The 18,255-nt window shown below is 56.4% G+C and overlaps 2 protein-coding genes across 9 annotated transcripts in view; both read left to right on the top strand.

Moving 5' to 3' along the window:
* Positions 1 to 1,522, top strand: part of P2RY6 (pyrimidinergic receptor P2Y6) — a 35,358-nt gene extending 33,836 nt beyond the window's left edge. For all 6 annotated transcript variants that reach the window (XM_031024965.2, XM_081798795.1, XM_081798793.1 and 3 more), the window contains one exon: positions 222 to 1,522. In XM_031024965.2, the coding sequence (XP_030880825.1) occupies positions 256 to 1,242 (987 nt within the window). In that variant the 5' untranslated portion in view covers positions 222 to 255 and the 3' untranslated portion in view covers positions 1,243 to 1,522. The remainder of the gene's footprint in view (positions 1 to 221) is intronic.
* An 8,910-nt stretch (positions 1,523 to 10,432) lies between these two features.
* ARHGEF17 (Rho guanine nucleotide exchange factor 17) overlaps positions 10,433 to 18,255 on the top strand; it is a 56,597-nt gene continuing 48,774 nt past the window's right edge. The window contains exon 1 of one of the 3 annotated variants that reach the window (XM_081798789.1): positions 10,433 to 14,481. In XM_081798789.1, the coding sequence (XP_081654915.1) occupies positions 11,272 to 14,481 (3,210 nt within the window). In that variant the 5' untranslated portion in view covers positions 10,433 to 11,271. The remainder of the gene's footprint in view (positions 14,482 to 18,255) is intronic. The other 2 variants (XM_081798792.1, XM_081798791.1) reach the window with 2 other exon arrangements.

Genomic DNA, 18,255 nt, shown 5'->3' on the forward strand with positions numbered 1-18,255 from the left:
AAGATCACCAGGAAGGTTGATGGGAAATGAATATTATAAAGTGAACTGGATTTTTCCCAAGCTTGAGCTTTACTGTATTCCAGGTTTCCTTAAAGTGAGGGCTGTGTGGGGTGGTGAGTATCAGAGATGGTTCAGGTGGAGATCAGGGCCCAGAGAGGGACAGGGGCCTACTGGATGGTCAGTGAGTGTGGTTACTGACAGGTTGTGTGTTGCCTCCCCAGCCTCTCTGGATGTAGGAAGCATAATCGGGCAGCCATGGAGTGGGACAATGGTACACGCCAGGCCCTGGGCTCCCCGCCCACTACCTGCGTCTACCGAGAGAACTTCAAGAGACTGCTCCTGCCACCTGTGTACTCAGTGGTGCTGGTGGCTGGCCTGCCACTGAATGCCTGCGTCATTGCCCAGATTTGCACGTCCCGCCGGGCCCTGACCCGCACAGCTGTATACACCCTGAACCTGGCCCTGGCTGACCTGCTCTATGCCTGCTCCCTGCCCCTGCTCATCTACAACTATGCCCAAGGCGACCACTGGCCCTTTGGCGACCTCGCCTGCCGCCTGGTCCGCTTCCTCTTTTACGCCAACCTACACGGCAGCATCCTCTTCCTCACCTGCATCAGTTTCCAGCGCTACCTGGGCATCTGCTACCCTCTGGCCCCCTGGCACAAGCGTGGGGGCCGCCGCACCGCCTGGCTGGTGTGCGGGGCCGTGTGGCTGGCCGTGACGACCCAGTGCCTGCCCACAGCCCTCTTTGCTGCCACAGGCATCCAGCGTAACCGCACCGTCTGCTACGATCTGAGCCCACCCGCCCTGGCCACCCGCTATCTGCCCTATGGCATGGCCCTCACCGTCATCGGCTTTCTGCTGCCCTTTATCGCCCTGCTGGCCTGCTACTGCCGCCTGGCCCGTCGTCTCTGTCGCCAGGATGGCCCCGTAGGGCCGGTGGCCCGGGAACGGCGTGGCAAGGCGGCCCGCATGGCTCTGGTGGTGGCAGCCGCCTTTGCCATCAGCTTCCTGCCCTTCCATGTCACCAAGACAGCCTACCTGGCAGTGCGCTCCACAGCCGGTGTCCCCTGCCCTGTGCTGGAGGCCTTTGCGGCTGCCTACAAGGGCACGCGGCCCTTTGCCAGTGCCAACAGCGTGCTGGATCCCATTCTCTTCTACTTCACTCAGAAGAAGTTCCGCCGGCGGCCCCAGGAGCTGCTACAGAAGCTCACGGCCAAGTGGCAGCGACAGGGTCACTGAGTCCACTGGGGCAGGACACCTGGGGCCAGGTCACGGGAAACCCCTCCAACCCCAAACCATGCAGAGAATTAGAGCTTAGCTCAGCTGGGCATGGAATGAGGTCCCCCACAGACTCCAGAATCTCACCAATGACTATTTATTGAGCCCTTGCTCTGGACCCGGCCCTGTGGACACAGAGAGACAGGCTTGGACCTGGCCCTCCAGAAGGTGCCAGTCAGCCCTGGAGTCAGGGAAGCCATGTGAAGCTGCTCACAAAAATATAGTATGGCGTGTACTGTAACTGAGGAGTATGCTGTATGCTTTGGAGTCACCAATCCAGGGACTGGGGGAAGATGGGAGGAAGAAGTGAGAGCTTCTGGAAAGGAGCATTTGAGCTGGATTTTGAGGGGATGAATACGAGCTCTCTGGAGGTGTGCAATGTTCCATTCATTCAGCAAACCTTTACCTACACCTTATCCTTGGGCCTGGGTTGATTCTGGGGCCCTGGGAGAACTGGTCCTAGCCCTGCCCCATATAGGCTCCCAACTACTGGACATATAGATGCTTAACACAGTGATATCAAGGCTGTGACAGAGAGAAGCATGGTTCAGGGGGTGGGGGGTCGGGAGGGAGGGGTAAATAGAGGATGCCCATGATCCAGTCCGAGGAGTCAGGAAGGATCTCCTGGGATGGAGATGGGCGGCATCTGAACCAGGTGTTGAAGGCTGAGTGGGAGGTCGGCCAATAGAAGTGGGAGCATGTTCCTACAGCCTGGGCCAGCCCTGTGCTAGGCTCTGCCCTGGGGCAGATGGGTAGAGAGAGCTGGGGTGGGGGGCAGGCATATGGCCTCCTGTGTGTGAAAGTTGAGAAAACAAGAGCTGTCCCATGGCCACCCTCCAGACAATGGCAAGAGTGGCTCAGATGTTCCAGGATGTGGGGGCTCAGCAGAGGGAGGAATCAAGGAGTGCTTCTTCGAAGAGGTGGAGCTTGACCTGGGGAGGAATCCAAAAGGCAGAGAGAAGAAGGCTGCTCCTGATGGAAGGCACTGTGTGTGTATAAAACCCAAAGGTAGAGATGTGCTGAATCTGGCGGTAAATCAACAGTGAGTTTCAGTTAAGCCCAGGAGGGGGTGATGTGGGTGGGACCAGAGCACTGAACTCCAGGAAAAGACCCAGACCCTACCTCTTCTCCACCTACCTCTTCAAATGTGCCTCTTTCAGCCTCAGGGTCTCCTGGGAGTCTGAGGACCCCTCCACCAGGACCCCCAAGTGAGGGGAAATAGCCCTTCAGCCCTGCTTCATTCTAGAAGTCAACAGCTTGAAGAGATGCAGGGCCACCAGGAGGCTGCAACATGGAGATGCAGAGGTCCCGTGGCCAGGAGCCTGCCAACCAGTCTCAAGACAGACTGTTCCATGGGTTCTGCTCCCGCCCTCCCAGCTCCATCATTCTGGCCTGTGGGTGCCTGGAAGCTGCTGGAGGCCATCTCATGGAGGCATCTCAAACACAGACTTGAGCCTTCAAAAGCTTTGGAAAGGCATCTTCACTGAAGATCTCTGAGGAGGCAGCGAAGGGGATTCCACCACATAAGGCCTCTTTACCTGTTCTTCCCACCCACCCCTCTTTTCAGCCCCACCTGTACAGCTCCTCATCCTCTCTGCAACTTTTCCTCATATCTCCACCACCCCGCCCACCCCATCCCCCATCACTTCTCCTCCAGTCCCTGTTCCCTCCTCCCAGATCTCAGCTTTCCTCCTATAGAACAATCTAGCCTGCCCTTGGCTGCTGGTGTACCACTCAGACCCTGCACACAAACCAGCCATGACAAAAAAATTTACCTTCTCAGAAGGTAGAGGGGAGAGAGAGCAGAGGAAGGACTGCATAACTTAGTATTTTGCTTTTAGCCTTGTCTCATCTCCAAGGCTGTTGGGCCATGGGGCCCTTCAGAGAAGGACTCCACCGGAGTTAAACTCCATAGTCATGTCAGAGAAGTGCTTGCAGCTGGCTGAGGAAGGGGGCAAACCAGGCCCAACCCACCTTGGGAATCCATCAAAATGCCCTTCTGAAGAGGCTGATAATTTGGACAGAAGGAACTTTGATTCTTTGGGTCACAGTGAAAAGATGTGAGGAAGTGTCAGAAGAGGTCTATTCCCTATACAATGCGATGTCATGCCAAGTAGTACAGATGTTAGCTACCCTGTGTCTTGTTCCGAGTCTGAGACCAGACTGGTCAGCTGCCTGTCACGGGGGAGTAGGGGAATGGGCGAGCAGAAGGCAGAGGGCCTCGCCCACAGTGCTGGCTGAGCCCCGTGGAGAGTCGCAGATGACCATCCTAGCAGACTGCCAAGAACTGTGACCCTTTGGTCACTTTTCCAAGAGTGGAAATTGTGGGCCACAGGTAAATTGCATTCCCAGCTTCCCTTTGTGAGGCAGAATAGCATAAAGGGTAAAGACTCCAGAGCCAGGTCACCTTGGTGTTTATCTTGGCTCTACCACTTAGTAGCTGTCTTACTCTGGGCAAGTTATTTAGCCCCTTTGTACCTTAACTTCCCTAGCTGTAAAATGGGAATAGTAAATCTTGTAAAGTAGTTGTGAGGATTAATATGTGCAAAGAACTTAGAATAATGCCTGGAACATAGTAAGCATGCAACGCATGGTACTGTCATAATGATTTTGCCTTTTGTGCACACAAGTTCCTCCAGAGTCTCTCTCTAGGAATTGGCCTAGGAGGTTTTTAAACAAGGGGCTTTGAGCAGAGGATTTTTCCTTTTCCTTCACATGGGAGGCAGCTGGTCTTTTAAGAAAAAACAAAAACAAAAACAAACTCAGCACACTTTTTTCAGAACAAGGCCCATAATCCATGAGCCCCAGCTGTTCCTATAAGAAGGAAAAGTCATTTATTACATGCCAGTACGAGGGACTTCAAGTGCCATTTGGGAAGCTTGAATTGCCCCTTCCTTTCGTCCCCACCCCCCACTCTCTCTCCTCACTTTAACCCAGAGCACACTCCGTGATGGGGGATCACACTGGGGATGCCTGCTTGCTGGGGTGGAGACAGAGGGGATATAGACCGAGGTGTGGAGGTAGAGCGTGGTGAGGGGTCGGGGGAGCACATGGGTTCACAGGGGTCCAAGGTTATTCTCATGGCTTGGGGAAGACTTCCTGGGGGGTAGAGTGGTGCAGCTGGGGCTTGAAGAGTGGATGTAATTAGACTGAAGATGAGAGGGCCATGTTGTTCCTGGTGCGGGGAACAGCATAGCCCAAGGCATGGAGGCTGTTGGAGGATGGATAGGAGGGTTGTGGCCTAAGACCAGGCTGGAGAGTTGGCAGGGCTAGAGAGGCAAAGGCTTGGTGCCAGCCCAGGAAAGCACCAGGGAGCCACGACAATGACAGCAGTGGCCATTTGCTGGGCTCTGCAGGTTCTAGGCATCATACAGTGTGCTGCATACGCATTTTCTCATTTAATCCTTACAATACCTCCAATTACAGATGGGGAAACAGGCCCAGATGTGGGAATTGATGTGTCAAGGTCACACAGCCTTTCTCTAACCCAGATAGTAGGTGCCCCTCTCCACCTCTCCCATCCTCCCGCCCTTCCCTTTCCTTTCTTCACTTGCCTTCCAAGTGCCCACCTGCCTCAGCCAGTCCCAGTAACCGGGGACCCCCTAGGAAGTTATGACAGAGACAGCTAAGTGCCAACCACAATATCAACTCTCTTTTAATTGGGCACGTGGTCTCCTAGGATGAAAACTTCATTTCCCAGCCTTACTCGCAGCTAAGTATGACCACGTAACTTAATCTTGGGTAATGGGAGATAAGCAAAGTACCCTAAGGCAATTTAATATGGGGAGGGGGTGAATGTCTGTAAAAGAGAGGTAGTGTCTGTCCTTTGCCTCCCCTCCTTTCTTTCTGCTTACAATGGGGACATGTCAGCTGGAGCACCATCTTGGACCGTGAGAAACAGCTTGGGTTTCTGACCATTCCAGTTTGGGACCACCTAAATCTGGACTTTTGCACAAGAGAGAAATAAATGTCTATCTTTTCTTTTTTTTTTAAAGATTTATTTGAGAAAGAGAATGAGATAGAGAGCATGAGATATAGAGAGAGCATGAGAGAGGGGAGGGTCAGAGGGAGAAGCAGACTCCCTGCTGAGCAGGGAGCCTGATGTGGGACTGGGACTCCAGGATCATGACCTGAGCCAAAGGCAGTCGCCCAACCAACTGAGCCACTCAGGCGCCCCAAATGTCTATCTTTTCTAAGCCACAAGTTTTTCGGGCTCTTGTTAGCCATAGCCAAATGAATCCCTTTACTCGGGTTCTATCCTAAGGTGGTAGACCTAGGCGGAAGCCAGGCAGTGTCCTGGACTGGGGTGGGGGCCAGGGTCTAGCCTGGTGACAAGCTAGGAGTCAACAGGGTCTGGAGATACCCAGGAAGGCTTAGAAAAGTTGCAAAACTTGGGGAGTGGTCATGCTGCTTTTGGCTGGAGGCTGAAGGGATGGATGGGTTTCCTGAGGGACAGAGTAAGAAGGAAGGGCCTGGAGAGAACCCTGGGAACTCCATTAAGGGGTTGGGCAGGAGGGGGAGCCAGAGATGTGGCAGGTCAAAGCCTGGGGGTTTCTGAATGATTGTGGCAGGGGAGCTGGGTGAGTGGGGGAGGAAGTGGAGGTGATGGGTGGAGAAGAAAAGAGAGAAGTTTCCCAGGGAGGCCAGGTCCAGGGAAGATGCTTCTATGACAGGAGACCTGTGAGTGTTGGCTGTTGTAGGTTGAGGACAGGGGCAGGGCCAAAGATGGAGGAGCCAGAGAGTTAGGGACCAGGGTTTGTCCTTTTGGAAAAGCCCAGGGGCACTGGATCTGTCCTAGGAATAGATGCAGCTTTCTCCTCCCTCCCTCATTCATTTGTTCGACACACATTCTCTCTGCTCCTCCACGGACCCAGACCCTACCCTCAAAAAGAATCTTGGGGAGGGGTGAGGGTACAGACAAGGAAAGAGTTCAACCACTAAACAACATTTATTGAGCACCTACTGTGTGCCAGGCATCATGCTGAGCAGTGGGTCCCTGTCCTCAGGGAGTTCCTAGTCTGATGGAGGAGAAGGGCAGTAATGAAATAAACATAACCCTGGATCATTACAGCAGGGGAGGAGAGCTTAGAAGAACATAAAGAGGGGTAGGGGGCAGGGCACCTGGGTGGCTCAGTCAGCTGAGTTTCTGACTCTTGGGGTTGAGCATCTGACTCTTGGTTTCGGCTAAAATCGTGATCTCAGGGTCATGGGATCAAGCCCTGCTTCGGGGTCCACGCTCAGTGGGGAGTCTGCTGGAGATTCTCTCCTGCTCTCCCTCTGCCCCTTCCCCTTCTCTAAAATAAATAAATAAATCTTAAAAAAGGGGGGGCTGGGGGCAAGGAAGGCCTCACTAGGGAGACTATAATCTCATGTAATGGTCAGGGGCTGAGAGATGCTGAGGATCGGGGGGCTGTGACTCAGCTTGAGGGGCAGAGAAGGCTTCTTAGCAGAGGCCCAGTGGTTTCAGAAGGTATTACTAGTTCAGTGCAGAAGGGCTGTTACTGACTTCGTGACTTTGAATAAGCCAGTTTACTTCTCTAAGCCTCTGTTTCCTTACCTGTAAAAAGGTGATAATACTACCAGCCCTCTCTAAGCTACCAGGAGTACTGCGCATGGAAAGGTTAGGGCCGAATTATCATCAAGTACAAAAAAGCATGATAACCCAATAGAAGAGGCAAAAACAGGCATTTCACCTAAAAGGAAACACAGATAATTTAAAACAAACAAACAAACAAAAAACACAGAGGTATTTGATCCTAGCTCGACATGCCTCTTGAATGCTGAGTAGTCACCTGGCCCGTTACCCTGAGCACTCCTGTGCATGTGCACATGGTGTCCTGCACAGTGCTCCGAGCAGCGCCATTCACAAGAGCAAACACCTGGAAACACTCCATTGCCCGTCCACGAGAGAATGGATGAATACACTGTGCTATATTCACACACTGGAATATTACCTGCAGTCAGGATGCCCTTTACCCATGTGTAACAATATGGATAATCCAAGCAGTATAATATTAAGTACAAAGATGTCTCAAAAAACTTATACACAGCAAGATGCCCTTTTGATAAAGACAACTAAAATGAAACTATATACTTTGAAGGAATACACAGATGCAACAAAACTATACAAAAAGGAAAGCAAGGGCATGCTGAACACAGGAGGTAATGGCTATCCTGGGTGGTATAGCAGCAGGAGAATGGGTTAGGGAAACTATGTAATGAGATGTAGGACACTGTCAAAGTCCTAGTTGTTTTGTTTTGCGATGGGAGCCAATTAAACAAGTGGTGAGAATGTGTCATGAACAAAAGTTTATAAATAATCCAATTCTATGCATTTGAGTTCTAATCATACAGGAAAGGCGACAATCTCAGGTCATTTCTAATTGACTTGGGAATGGAGTCAGGAGCCCGATTCCCCCTAAGACAGTTCCTTGCTGGAGCTCATTACTTCTTGGGGTCCTCTCACTCCTCATTTTTTTTTCCCTCTTAAGTACTCAAGGCCCATCACTGGACATGACTAGGACCCTCACAATTTGACTATCTTGATTTCTCCAGGGGATTTACAGCCCTGACCTTGCTGGGTCACCATGACTACTGGGTAGGTGGGTTAATGTTTTCGTTCCCCTTTCATAGGTGAGGAGCCTGAGAGTGACCTACTGAGGGTCATCTGGCATGTCTCTGAGGGTGCCTGCATTGGGCCCAGCTCTAGACTCCCAACACAGTGTTCCTCTCTCCATCTTGGTGCCCAGTGTTTCCAGCCACTTCCTAGATGAGTCTTTGAAGGGCTAAACACAATCAGGGTCCCTCTGTACCTGGAAGATGATTTGTCTCATCATGAGTCAGAAGGAGCTGAGGCTGGGAGGACTCATGGGGTGCTGGAAGCAGCCAAGCCACTCTCTGATTGGGTAAGTGTCCCACTGGGTGGAGGCCCACCCCAGATCCTTAAACACTCTCCTTCCCCACCAAGGGGAATTCCTGATCCAGAGGCCCCAGTCAGCCCACCTCCAGGCCAAGCTACAGGATGCTGAGGTGACCTGAGTCTTTGCTCCTGTCCATCAGTTTGCCCACCTGTGATATGGGAATAAAAACCTCTATTCCAGAACTGATATGAAGACAAAATATGACAGGATGTGAAAGAGTTTGGAAAAGTACAAATTTCAGATGGCAGGGACCATTGTTATTGGAGGAAAGCAGTGACTCCCAGGATGAGGGTCCCCCCACCAAAAGAGTAGAAAAACACTCCAGAACAAACAAGAGTCTGACTTCAATAGAGGTAGAGAGATACCTTTGGGGAAATCTAGACCCACTCCTCACTTTTCAGATGAGGCAGCTGAGGCCCAGGGCAGTGTAAGGATATACCCAAGGTCACACAGCAAGGCAGAGGTAGAGAGAGGCACTAGGCCAGGCAGGGCTCTCTTCCTTGCCATCAATTCCCCAGTGAAGGAGAGATGTCCTTCTGAGGCAGAGGTGAGGGACTTACAGGAGGCTGGTCTCCACTCAGAGAGGAAGTTTTCTCCCTACAGGGATTTGCCACGACCCAAGGGAAGCAGTAGGGAGGGTGCCAGGTCCTGGCTGAGTCCTCCCTTTCTCATGCAGTAGTCAATCAATCCCTCAGTGTCTACCATCCTGCCCTATGCCCATCCCTGCCCCTCTCATCTGGACCACGGCCTCCTGCTCCCAGGGCCTGCCAGCCTAGTGAGGCCCAGCCACAGTCCTCTTGGGCCAAGGGGAGTGTGAGTCAGACCAGGTTATCCTCTGTTCCTGGGGAAGGTGAGCCCAGGCCCAAGAAGGAAGAAGAGGATACTGGGGGCTCAAGGAGAGAGAAGCCCCTTCTTCATCAGGGATCTGGGACCAGTGAAGACTAGAGGAGCACGGTGTTTGAAGCTCCCCAAATCTGAATTTGAGTCATTGAAGGTACTGCCATTTTCTGACTTTGACAGTGGTCAAAATTAAATCTCCTTCATGACCCATAGAAAAGAGGCAATATTGGGGCGCATGGGTGGCTCAGTTGTTAAGCGTCTGCCTTCGGCTCAGGTCATGATCCCAGGGTCCTGGGATCGAGCCCCACATCGGGCTCCCTGCTCCGCGGGAAGCTTGCTTCTCCCTCTCCCACTCCCCCTGCTTGTGTTCCTGCTCTCGCTGTCTCTCTCTCTGTCAAATAAATAAAATCTTTAAAAAAAAGAAAAGAGGCAATATTATCTACCTACAGGGTGGTTCTAGGACTAAATAAAATGAATGAAATAATATTACCCATACATCCAAGGCACTCCATAAATCCCCATTGGTTCATTCAGATGTCAAGGAGCTGCCTTGCATTTAAGTTGGGACCCTGAGGATGTATGGGACCTCACAGAAGCAGGTGTGGGTAGGGAAGGCCCTAGTACCCGGGACAATGGGAGACTTGCCAGACAGGGACAGAGGTGCAAGGCGAGCCCAAGGCTGGATCAGCTTGAAGCCGGAGAGGCGACCCGCTCGCTCTGTTAGGAGGGTGGAGGGCCGCAAGTAGGCGTGTCGGTTTGGCAGTGGCAAATCAAGGGCGTTTCCGTTGAAGCTCGTGTTGTGTGTCAGGCCAAAGGGGCTTTGCGAAGGGACTAGGTTTGAAATGGCTCTTGAAGAGATTAGGAAAGCACTGAAAGGAAGTAAAGGAAATGAAGTCTTCCCAACACTCCCATTTTTTGGTGTTGGGAACTGCTTTACCTGTCCTGGACTCCACGGGGTGGGCGAATCCGGCCGGTAGAGGGCGTAAGAGCCGCGTATCACGGAGCTCAGGAGGAGGGGCGGGGGGACGCAGGGCGGAGCATCGAGGAGAGGGGCCTCCGAGATGGCGGGGGCAGGTGGGGGGGGCGTGACTAGGGTGGGCAGCGGGAAACGTGAGGGCGGGTGGGGGAGTGGCCACAAAGGGTGGAGCACCTGAAGCGATGTGGGAGGGTCAGAGCTGGACAGGCCGCAGATGTACGAGGGGCGGGGCCTTTGGGGGCGCGGAAGGCTGACCGGGTCTCCGTGACAGTAGGATTCACGGCGGAGGGCCGGGTGGGGGGCGTGGCCTGGGCGGGGCGGAGGGGTGGGGCAGGGAGCCGCAAGGGCCCAGGTCGGCCGTGGCGCTCACTGCTCCCCCTGGCGGCGAGTCCCGCCCCCTTCCTGCTGGAAGAGTGTTTCTGGGTGTACCTGAATGTCGGTGTGTACCAGTTTATGGGTCGAAGGTTGCCATGTTGGGGTTCCTTGGGCAGACGGTGTTACCGCGCAGAAGCGTCTGAACCGCAGTCGGTGCGCAGCCCCGGCTGTGTGTCGGCGGAGCTGACCACCCTCAGAGGTTTCGTGCGTCGCAGCGAGTCCTTGGGGGGGCAGCTTGGCCAATGGGTTCCAGAAGGGGTCCTGTGGAGGGTCGCTTCGATCTGCATGTGCTCAAGCAGTCTTGTTTCTCCTTCGACTCCTCCCCGATTCCCTCCCCCCGAAACCCCGATTCCCAGCCTTGCGCGCGCCCGGAGCCCACCCCCTCTTTTGGGCGCGAGGCCCCGCCTCCCACCCCCTTTCCTCAGCCACAAAGTTTATTTGCAACAAAAGGGAGCGCGGAGCGAGCAGCCAAGAGGGAGGGAGCGGGAGCCGGAGCGGGAGCGCGAGGGAAGGCGGGCAGGCCGGCTGGCGGGCACGGAGCCGAGGAACAGAGCCCTGGGATCCTGCCCGGACCGGGCCGGGCCGCGATGCTCCGAATCGCCCCGGCCGAAGAGGGGGCCGGCCCCGGGGGTCGGCGCTGAGGCGGGAGGGACCGCGCTGGATGGAGCCGATGCCGCCCGCGGCCTCAGAAACTTGAGCCGCGGCAGATAAAACCTCTGCTTGAGTCTCTGCGCCCTCTCCCCGCAAATCCCCTCACACTGCTGCTGCAGAACCCAGGCCTTCGGACCCCGGCTGCTGCGCTCCTTCGGGGCGAGGGCGCAAGGGGGGGGTTGGCCGCGGCTCCCCGAGGCCAGCCCCCCCAGAGTGAGTGTTGCCACCATGGCGGACGGGGCGCCCCGGTCCCCGCTCTATCGCAGCGTCTCGTTCAAGCTGCTGGAACGCTGGAGCGGCGGGCCCGGGCCGAAGGAAGAGGCCACGGACACCCCCGGGTTGCGGCGCCGCGCCTCGTGCCGGCCTGCCGCGTCGGTCCCGGGCCAGCCCTCCCGGCGCGTGTCCAAACTGGCGTCGGGGCCTCCGGCCTCCCCCGCGCAGCCGCGCCCGCTCCGCAGCCTCTCGCCGTCGGTGCGCCAGCTCTCCCGGCGCTTCGACGCGCAGCGCCTGGACGACGACCACGCAGGGGCCCGAGACGGGGGCGTCTCCCCCGGGGCCGCGGAAGAAGCGGCGGAGGGCGCGGCGCGCGGCGCCTGGCCCAGCGTCACCGAGATGCGCAAGCTCTTCGGTGGCCCTGGCTCCAGGCGGCCCAGTGCCGACTCTGAGGCCTCAGGGACGCCCAGCCCCGACGGTGCCGTGTGGGAGCCCCCGGCCCGCGAGCCCCGGCAACCGCCGACGCCACCTCCTCGGACGTGCTTCCCCCTGGCGGGCCTGCGTTCCGCGCGGCCGCTACCCGGCCCAGGGACCGAGGGGAGGAGGCGGCGGCAGCAGCAGCAGCAACAGGAGCGGGCGCAGCGTCCGGCGGATGGTTTACATTCTTGGCATAGCTTCTCCCAACCGCAGGCCGGGGCCCGGGCCTCCTGCTCCTGCTCCTCCTCCATCGCCTCCTCCTATCCTGTCAGCCGCGGCCCGGCTGCCAGCTCCAGCGAGGAGGAAGAGGAGGTCCCGCCGCCGCCGCCGCCCGGGGCGCAGAGTCCGGCCTACCACGGAGGCCACTCCTCGGGCAGTGACGAGGACCAGGACGGTGAGGGCGGCCACCGCTGGGGAGGGAGGCCGGGACCCAGGCCTGGAAGCTCCCTCTTGGATAAGGACTGTAGGCCAGACAGTTATGGGTTAAATCTGGGCAGCATGGATTCAGCTGAAGGAGCCAGGAGTCCTGAGCCCCCCAAATCTCCAAGAGCCTCTAGTGAGGAAGGACCCCGGGAGTGGGGTACTGGCTCGCCTCACTGTGGACCAGGTCCTCAGGAGGGACTCCGGCCCATGTCTGACACTGTGGGGGGAGCTTTCCGCGTGGCCAAGGTGAGCTTTCCTGCATACCTAGCCAGCCCAGCAGGCTCCCGCGGTAGCAGCCGCTATTCCAGCACGGAGACCCTCAAGGATGAGGACCCATGGGCTAGTCGGGGTTCTGGGGGCTGGGGCATGTACCGCTCCCCTAGCTTTGGAGCTGGAGAGGGGCTCCTCGTAAGGCCCCAGCCTCGAACCCGCACCAAGGGACCTGTGGGCACCACGAGGGCATTGAGAGATGGAGGACTGGAGTTGGACAAAAGCCGGCAGCGGAAGTCCTTGTCGAATCCAGATATTGCCTCAGAGACCCTGACGCTGCTCAGTTTCCTTCGCTCAGACCTTTCAGAGCTCAGGGTCCGAAAGCCCGGTGGGCGCCCCAGTGACCTCGGGAGCGGCCCCAACTTAGATGGCAGAGACTCACCAGCAGCAGGTGGCCCCAGGGCACAACTTGGACCCACGCCTGCCCCAGCCCCAGCGTCACCTGGCACCCGCCCCACACTCAAAGACTTGACGGCCACCCTTCGGAGGGCAAAGTCTTTTACCTGCTCTGAGAAGCCCGTGGCCCGCCGCCTATCCCGCACCAGCGCCCTGAAGCCCAGCTCCTCTGAGCTCCTGCTGGCAGGCCCAAGTGCCGAGGAGGACCCACTGCCCCTGGTTGTCCAGGATCAGTATGTACAAGAGGCCCGTCAGGTTTTTGAGAAGATCCAGCGAATGGGTGCCCAACAGGATGACGGAAGTGATGTCCCCCCTGGAAGCCCTGTCTGGGCAGGAGACATGACCCAAGGGCAGCGGTCCCAGGAGGAGCTCTCTGGCCCCGAGTCTAGCCTGACAGATGAGGGCATTGGGGCAGACCCTGAGCCTCTTGTTTCAGCCTTTTGCAGCCTGGGTACCACGGGGGTGTGGCGACCCCTTTCCTCATCCTCAGCCCAGACCAACCACCACCATGGCCCTGGGGCTGAAGATAGTCTGGGAGGGTGGGCCCTGGTGTCCCCTGATACCCCTCCCACACCAGGTGCCCTCCGACGGAGACGCAAAGTCCCTCCTTCAGGCCCTGGTGGGACTGAACTGAGCAATGGAGAGGCAGGTGAGGCCTACCGGTCTCTGAGTGACCCAATTCCACAGCGCCACCGGGCTGCCACCTCCGAGGAGCCCTCTGGGTTCTCCGTGGATAGCAACCTTTTGGGCTCGCTGAGCCCCAAGACAGGGCTTCCAGCAGCCCCAGCTGTGGACGAGGGCTTGACCAGTGGCCACAGTGACTGGTCTGTGGGCAGTGAAGAGAGCAAGGGTTACCAGGAGGTTATTCAGAGTATTGTTCAGGGGCCTGGTGCTTCGGGGTGTGCGGTGGACGACAGGGTTGCTGGCAAAGCCCCGAAGAAGAAATCTCTGAGTGACCCCAGCCGCCGTGGGGAGCTGGCTGGGCCTGGATTTGAGGGCCCGGGAGGGGAGCCCATCCGAGAAGTCGAGCCCATGCTGCCTCCATCTAGCAGTGAGCCCGTTCTTGCAGAGCGGCGGGCAGAACCAGAAGAACCCAGTCCTGCCAGGGGCCGGGCACAGTCTGAGAGGGCCCTACCCAAGACCCCACCTGCCTCCTCCACTGGCCGCCGCGACTTCCACCTTGACCCTAAACTGGCTGATGTTCTGTCCCCACGGCTCATCCGACGGGGTTCCAAGAAGCGCCCAGCCCGGAGCAGTCACCAGGAACTACAGAGAGAGGAAGGCAGTGAGGACCAGACCAGCAACCTGTCGCGGGCCCGACCATCCTCCAAACACGTTCGCCATGCGAGTGTGCCCGCCACCTTCACACCTATCGTGGTGCCTGAGCCACCGACTACTGTTGGCCCCCCTGTGGCTGTGCCTGAGCCCGTGGGCTTCCCGGCCAGGGCCCACTCCACGCTGCAGGCACCGTCACTCGAGGATGTCACCAAGCAGTATATGCTGACCCTCCGCGCTGGCGAGGTTCCTGCCCCGGCACCAGTGGATATGCCCTGCTTGACTCCTGTTGCACCGCCTTCGGCTGAGGCCAAGCCCCCTGAGGCAGCCCGGGCTCCAGATGAGCCTGCCCCAGCCGGCAAGTGCTGCAGCAAGCCACAGGTGGTGAGTCCTTGGGCGGGGGGGGTTTTGGGGGGGGGGAAGAAGGGCTGTGGGTGCTGACTTCCACAGGAGCCTTTTGAGTGTGCTCATTGGGTAGGTGCCCAGGTCTGAGGGTGCTTCCCTGGTCCTGGGAGTGCCCAGGGAGTTTTAAGAGTGTTAATGACCCAGGGCTCCTGTCTACTCAGGCCCGAAGGCTTCTGCTGGTGCTGATGTCAAAGGTTCTCGCCTGCTTCGAGGTATTCTGGGTGATAATTACAAAGGGTTCTAATCTAGTCCTTTAGCTGTTTCTCGGGGACTGGTTTTAGAGATTCCTATCTGGTTCTTTTTTATAAACACACAAGGACGTGGTGAGGGTCTTTCCTGAGTCGTGCTGCCCTATCGGCCAGACCCCTTGTAGGACGTTCGGGCTTGGGGCCCACAGTTGACATAGGTTTGTACTTCCTCATGTGGGCCTCCTGCGGCAGATCAAAATGTGGGTCTGTCCCCGAGCCTGGGAGAATTAGAGAGGTACAGGCATTACTTTACGGAGGAGCAAAAAAGACTCCATAAAGTACTTTGGTGGCCCTGGCCTTTCTCTGTGCCTCAGCCTCCCCATCTGTGAAAGCAGGGGCTTGTGGACAGGGTCTCTATGTCTCCATCCAGCTGGTGCTGCACAGATTTGGGAGTTCACAGGTTGGAGTTGAGGCGCTCTTGTGCCTGAGGTCTGCCAGTGCTTCTTCTGATTAGAGTGGGGGCTTTCAGGGGAGAGCAGGGACAGAAAAGAGGCTGCCCAGGCTCAGCAGACAGGGGCCTGGAGAGAGTTTGGGAGTGGCTCCAGCCCCCACAGGCAGGGCTGCCGCTGTGCAGCAGGGTGGGGGCACTGGTCCCCCATCCCTCCAGCTTTCATCTCTCCCACCCCACCCCCTTCCTGGTGACTCTGAAGTGCTTCCCCCTTCCTCTGCCAGACCCCAAGCCCCAGGGACTCAATCTTTCTTTCTTTCTTTTTTTTTTAAAGATTTTATTTATTTATTTGACACAGAGAGACACAGCGAGAGAGGGAACACAAGCAGGGAGGAGTGGGAAAGGGAGAAGCAGGCTTCTTGCGGAGCAGGGAGCCCGATGCGGGGCTCGATCCCAGGACCCTGGGATCATGACCTGAGCCGAAGGCAGATGCTTAACGACTGAGCCACCCAGGCACCCCAAGGGACTCAATCTTTCTGAGGCCCCCACTTCTGCCTTCAGATGTCCCTGGAGTTTTGGCTGTGGGTTCCAATAGGTTCTAGGTGCCATGATGCCCCCGCCTCTGAAATGGAAGCTCAGTTTTGGGTTTTGGGTTCTGGGCCTAGTGTGGGGATGGCTCAGGGTTATTTCAACCACGGCCTACACTCCCACTATGTTCCCTGCCTGTGTGAAGAGCCTGGAAGCCCTAAAGCCTGGACTAATTTGGTCACTCCCTGTTCCCAGCACTCTCACGGCCCCTCTGAACTCTTTCTTTGTTTCTCTTTCCTTGTCTCTGTTTCCCCCTTGTCCTGGCTCTGGTGTCTCTCACAGAGGCCACAGAGAGAGCCAGCAGGCAGGGAGTGGGGAGACTGGAAATTTTGGACCTATCCTTCCTTGTGAGAGCCTGGTGGGACAGCTCTGATTGCCCCTAACTCCAGTGCCAGTTGTCTTTCGAACATAGGGGTGGGGGAGGGCAAGGGCAGCTCCTGCCAGGGGCCCCTTCCCCGGCTGTCTTTCCCACATAATTATCTCCTCAGGGAGCCTTGAAGGCTAAATTAGGGAAGAAGGCAAGAATGAACCAAGGGACTCAGGGAAACTGTGGGAGGGGGGTGCTCCTAAGAGGAAGCATTGAGACTCAGAGAGGAGGTGGGAGTTTTTGCAGAATTGGCTTTTGGTCTGCCTCCCTTTGTATTGTCCCCCTGTCCCACCAACTTCAGGGAGAGGCTTAGCCCCCTCCACCCCCAGAGGGCTATGAGGTGGGGCATATCTGCTCATAATACAGGCTTCTCCCTGTCCTCAACAGAGCATCTCTCCAGCCTCCAAACCTTAGCCCACTCTAGTCCTCCCACCTTTCTAGACCTAGCTTGATGTTCCCTCTTGCCTCGTAGAGAAAAGAACTAGTAAGTCTATATTTGGAAGAGCAGGGTTTGAGCCGAGGCTCCAGATCCCTGTGTGGCCTAGGATGAGTCACATCCCTGCCCTATACCTCACTTTCCCTTTCTGTAAAATGGGGGTAATGGTTTCTGCCTGGCAGGCTCTTGTAGGGTGAGTGGATGGTGTGATCACTCCCTCCCTGGGGACAGGAGGGGGGGGGAAAACAGACTCCACTGCCCCAGCTACTTCTCAGTGACCAGCCGTGGCCCCTCCTCCCTGTCCCCTACTGGTTTCTGAGCACAGGGCTGGGCACTCTGAGCCTCAGTATTACCTGGTGGACTTGAATTGGCTCAGAAGAGAATCACTATCGCCTAATTCCCCAACCCCCTCATAAAGCCTGGAAGTTCTCCCATCTACTAGCCCAAATCCCCTCTGCTATACCCTTCCTTCTGCCTCCAGGAAGATGGGGAGCAGCTGTTCACCCCCTCGTTATGGCCTTCGTGGAAGAGACAATGTTCCCTTGTTTCGGGCCTGGGGCTCCAGTCACGCTCCCTGGGCTGTGGGTGGAGATGGTGTGGTGTGAGCTCCAGAATAAGAAGGGAAGAGAAGAGGCTTTCACACTTTGCTGATGAAGCAGAAACCAGGCTGAACCCAGCCAGGGGCAAACAAGAGAGGCCCTGGGGGGTAGAGGTGGCCCCTGACCCAACCCCAGGCTTTGGGGAGTCCCTCAAACTCGGGTCTCTCCCAACCCAGAAGCTGCATTTGCCCTCTGCATGGCATATCCCCATTGTGAGCAGGTGGCCTGGGTACTAGGCCCGGCTCGGCCTCTGACTCGCTCTGAGACCTGGACAGAGTCATCTTGGGCCTTGATTTTCCCATCTGTACAGTGGGATGTTAGACAACCTGGTCTTTGAAGCTCTGAGGGAGGACAGCCTGCAGAGCGGTCAACGGAAACAGGAAGCGTTGGAGTGCTGCTGGAAGAGAAAGGAAAGGCAGCTCTGTGCAACAGTTGTGAGAACCTAGGAGCCCAGGGAATAAGGAATAGCTCGTGGTCATTTTATTCTCTGAACAACTGCTTGTGTTTCCGCTGGGAGCAGGCAGCAGAGCCTCCATGCCCTGCCCCTGCCGCACCCCTTGTCATTTCCACTTAGACCCGCAATAGCCTGGATGATAGACTTCTTTCCAGGGATTCCCCTACCCCGGCCTTAAAGTACAGAGTCTTATAGCCCAACTTTCTTTCCTCAGGTACTGATACTCATTTGACAGCTGTGACAATTCTAGCCCAGAAACAGGAAATGACTTGTGTCTCGGAATCACAGATGGATTGACTCACAGGATTTTAGCATACTGGAATAGCAGTAACAGTGGCTAAAATTTATTAAGTGCTTAGTGTATGCCAGATATCTGAATGTTTCATTCTTCAAGTGTAAAAGCTGTGAGAATCTTCCAGTGCTGAATTCTTAGAATTGCAGGCTGGTAGATTCCTGCTGAGTCCTAGAATGTCAGTGTCTTAGAGGTGAAGGAGCCCAAGCAATCCCTGTTTCTTGGTGGGATTGGCCTGCCATCTAAGTAAGGGGGACAGGGTCAGGGGGGAGTTGGGGGGGGTCACCCGCATACCCCTAACAGCCTGAACACCTTCCTGGTGGTTATTTAATTCACTGGGACCTGGGGGTGGGATGCAAAGAACTTTGAGACTCGGAAAGG

The sequence above is a fragment of the Leptonychotes weddellii genome, chromosome 11, assembly GCF_054177405.1.
Source record: "Leptonychotes weddellii isolate Sample4059 chromosome 11, ASM5417740v2, whole genome shotgun sequence".
Classification (NCBI taxonomy): Eukaryota; Metazoa; Chordata; class Mammalia; order Carnivora; family Phocidae; genus Leptonychotes; species Leptonychotes weddellii.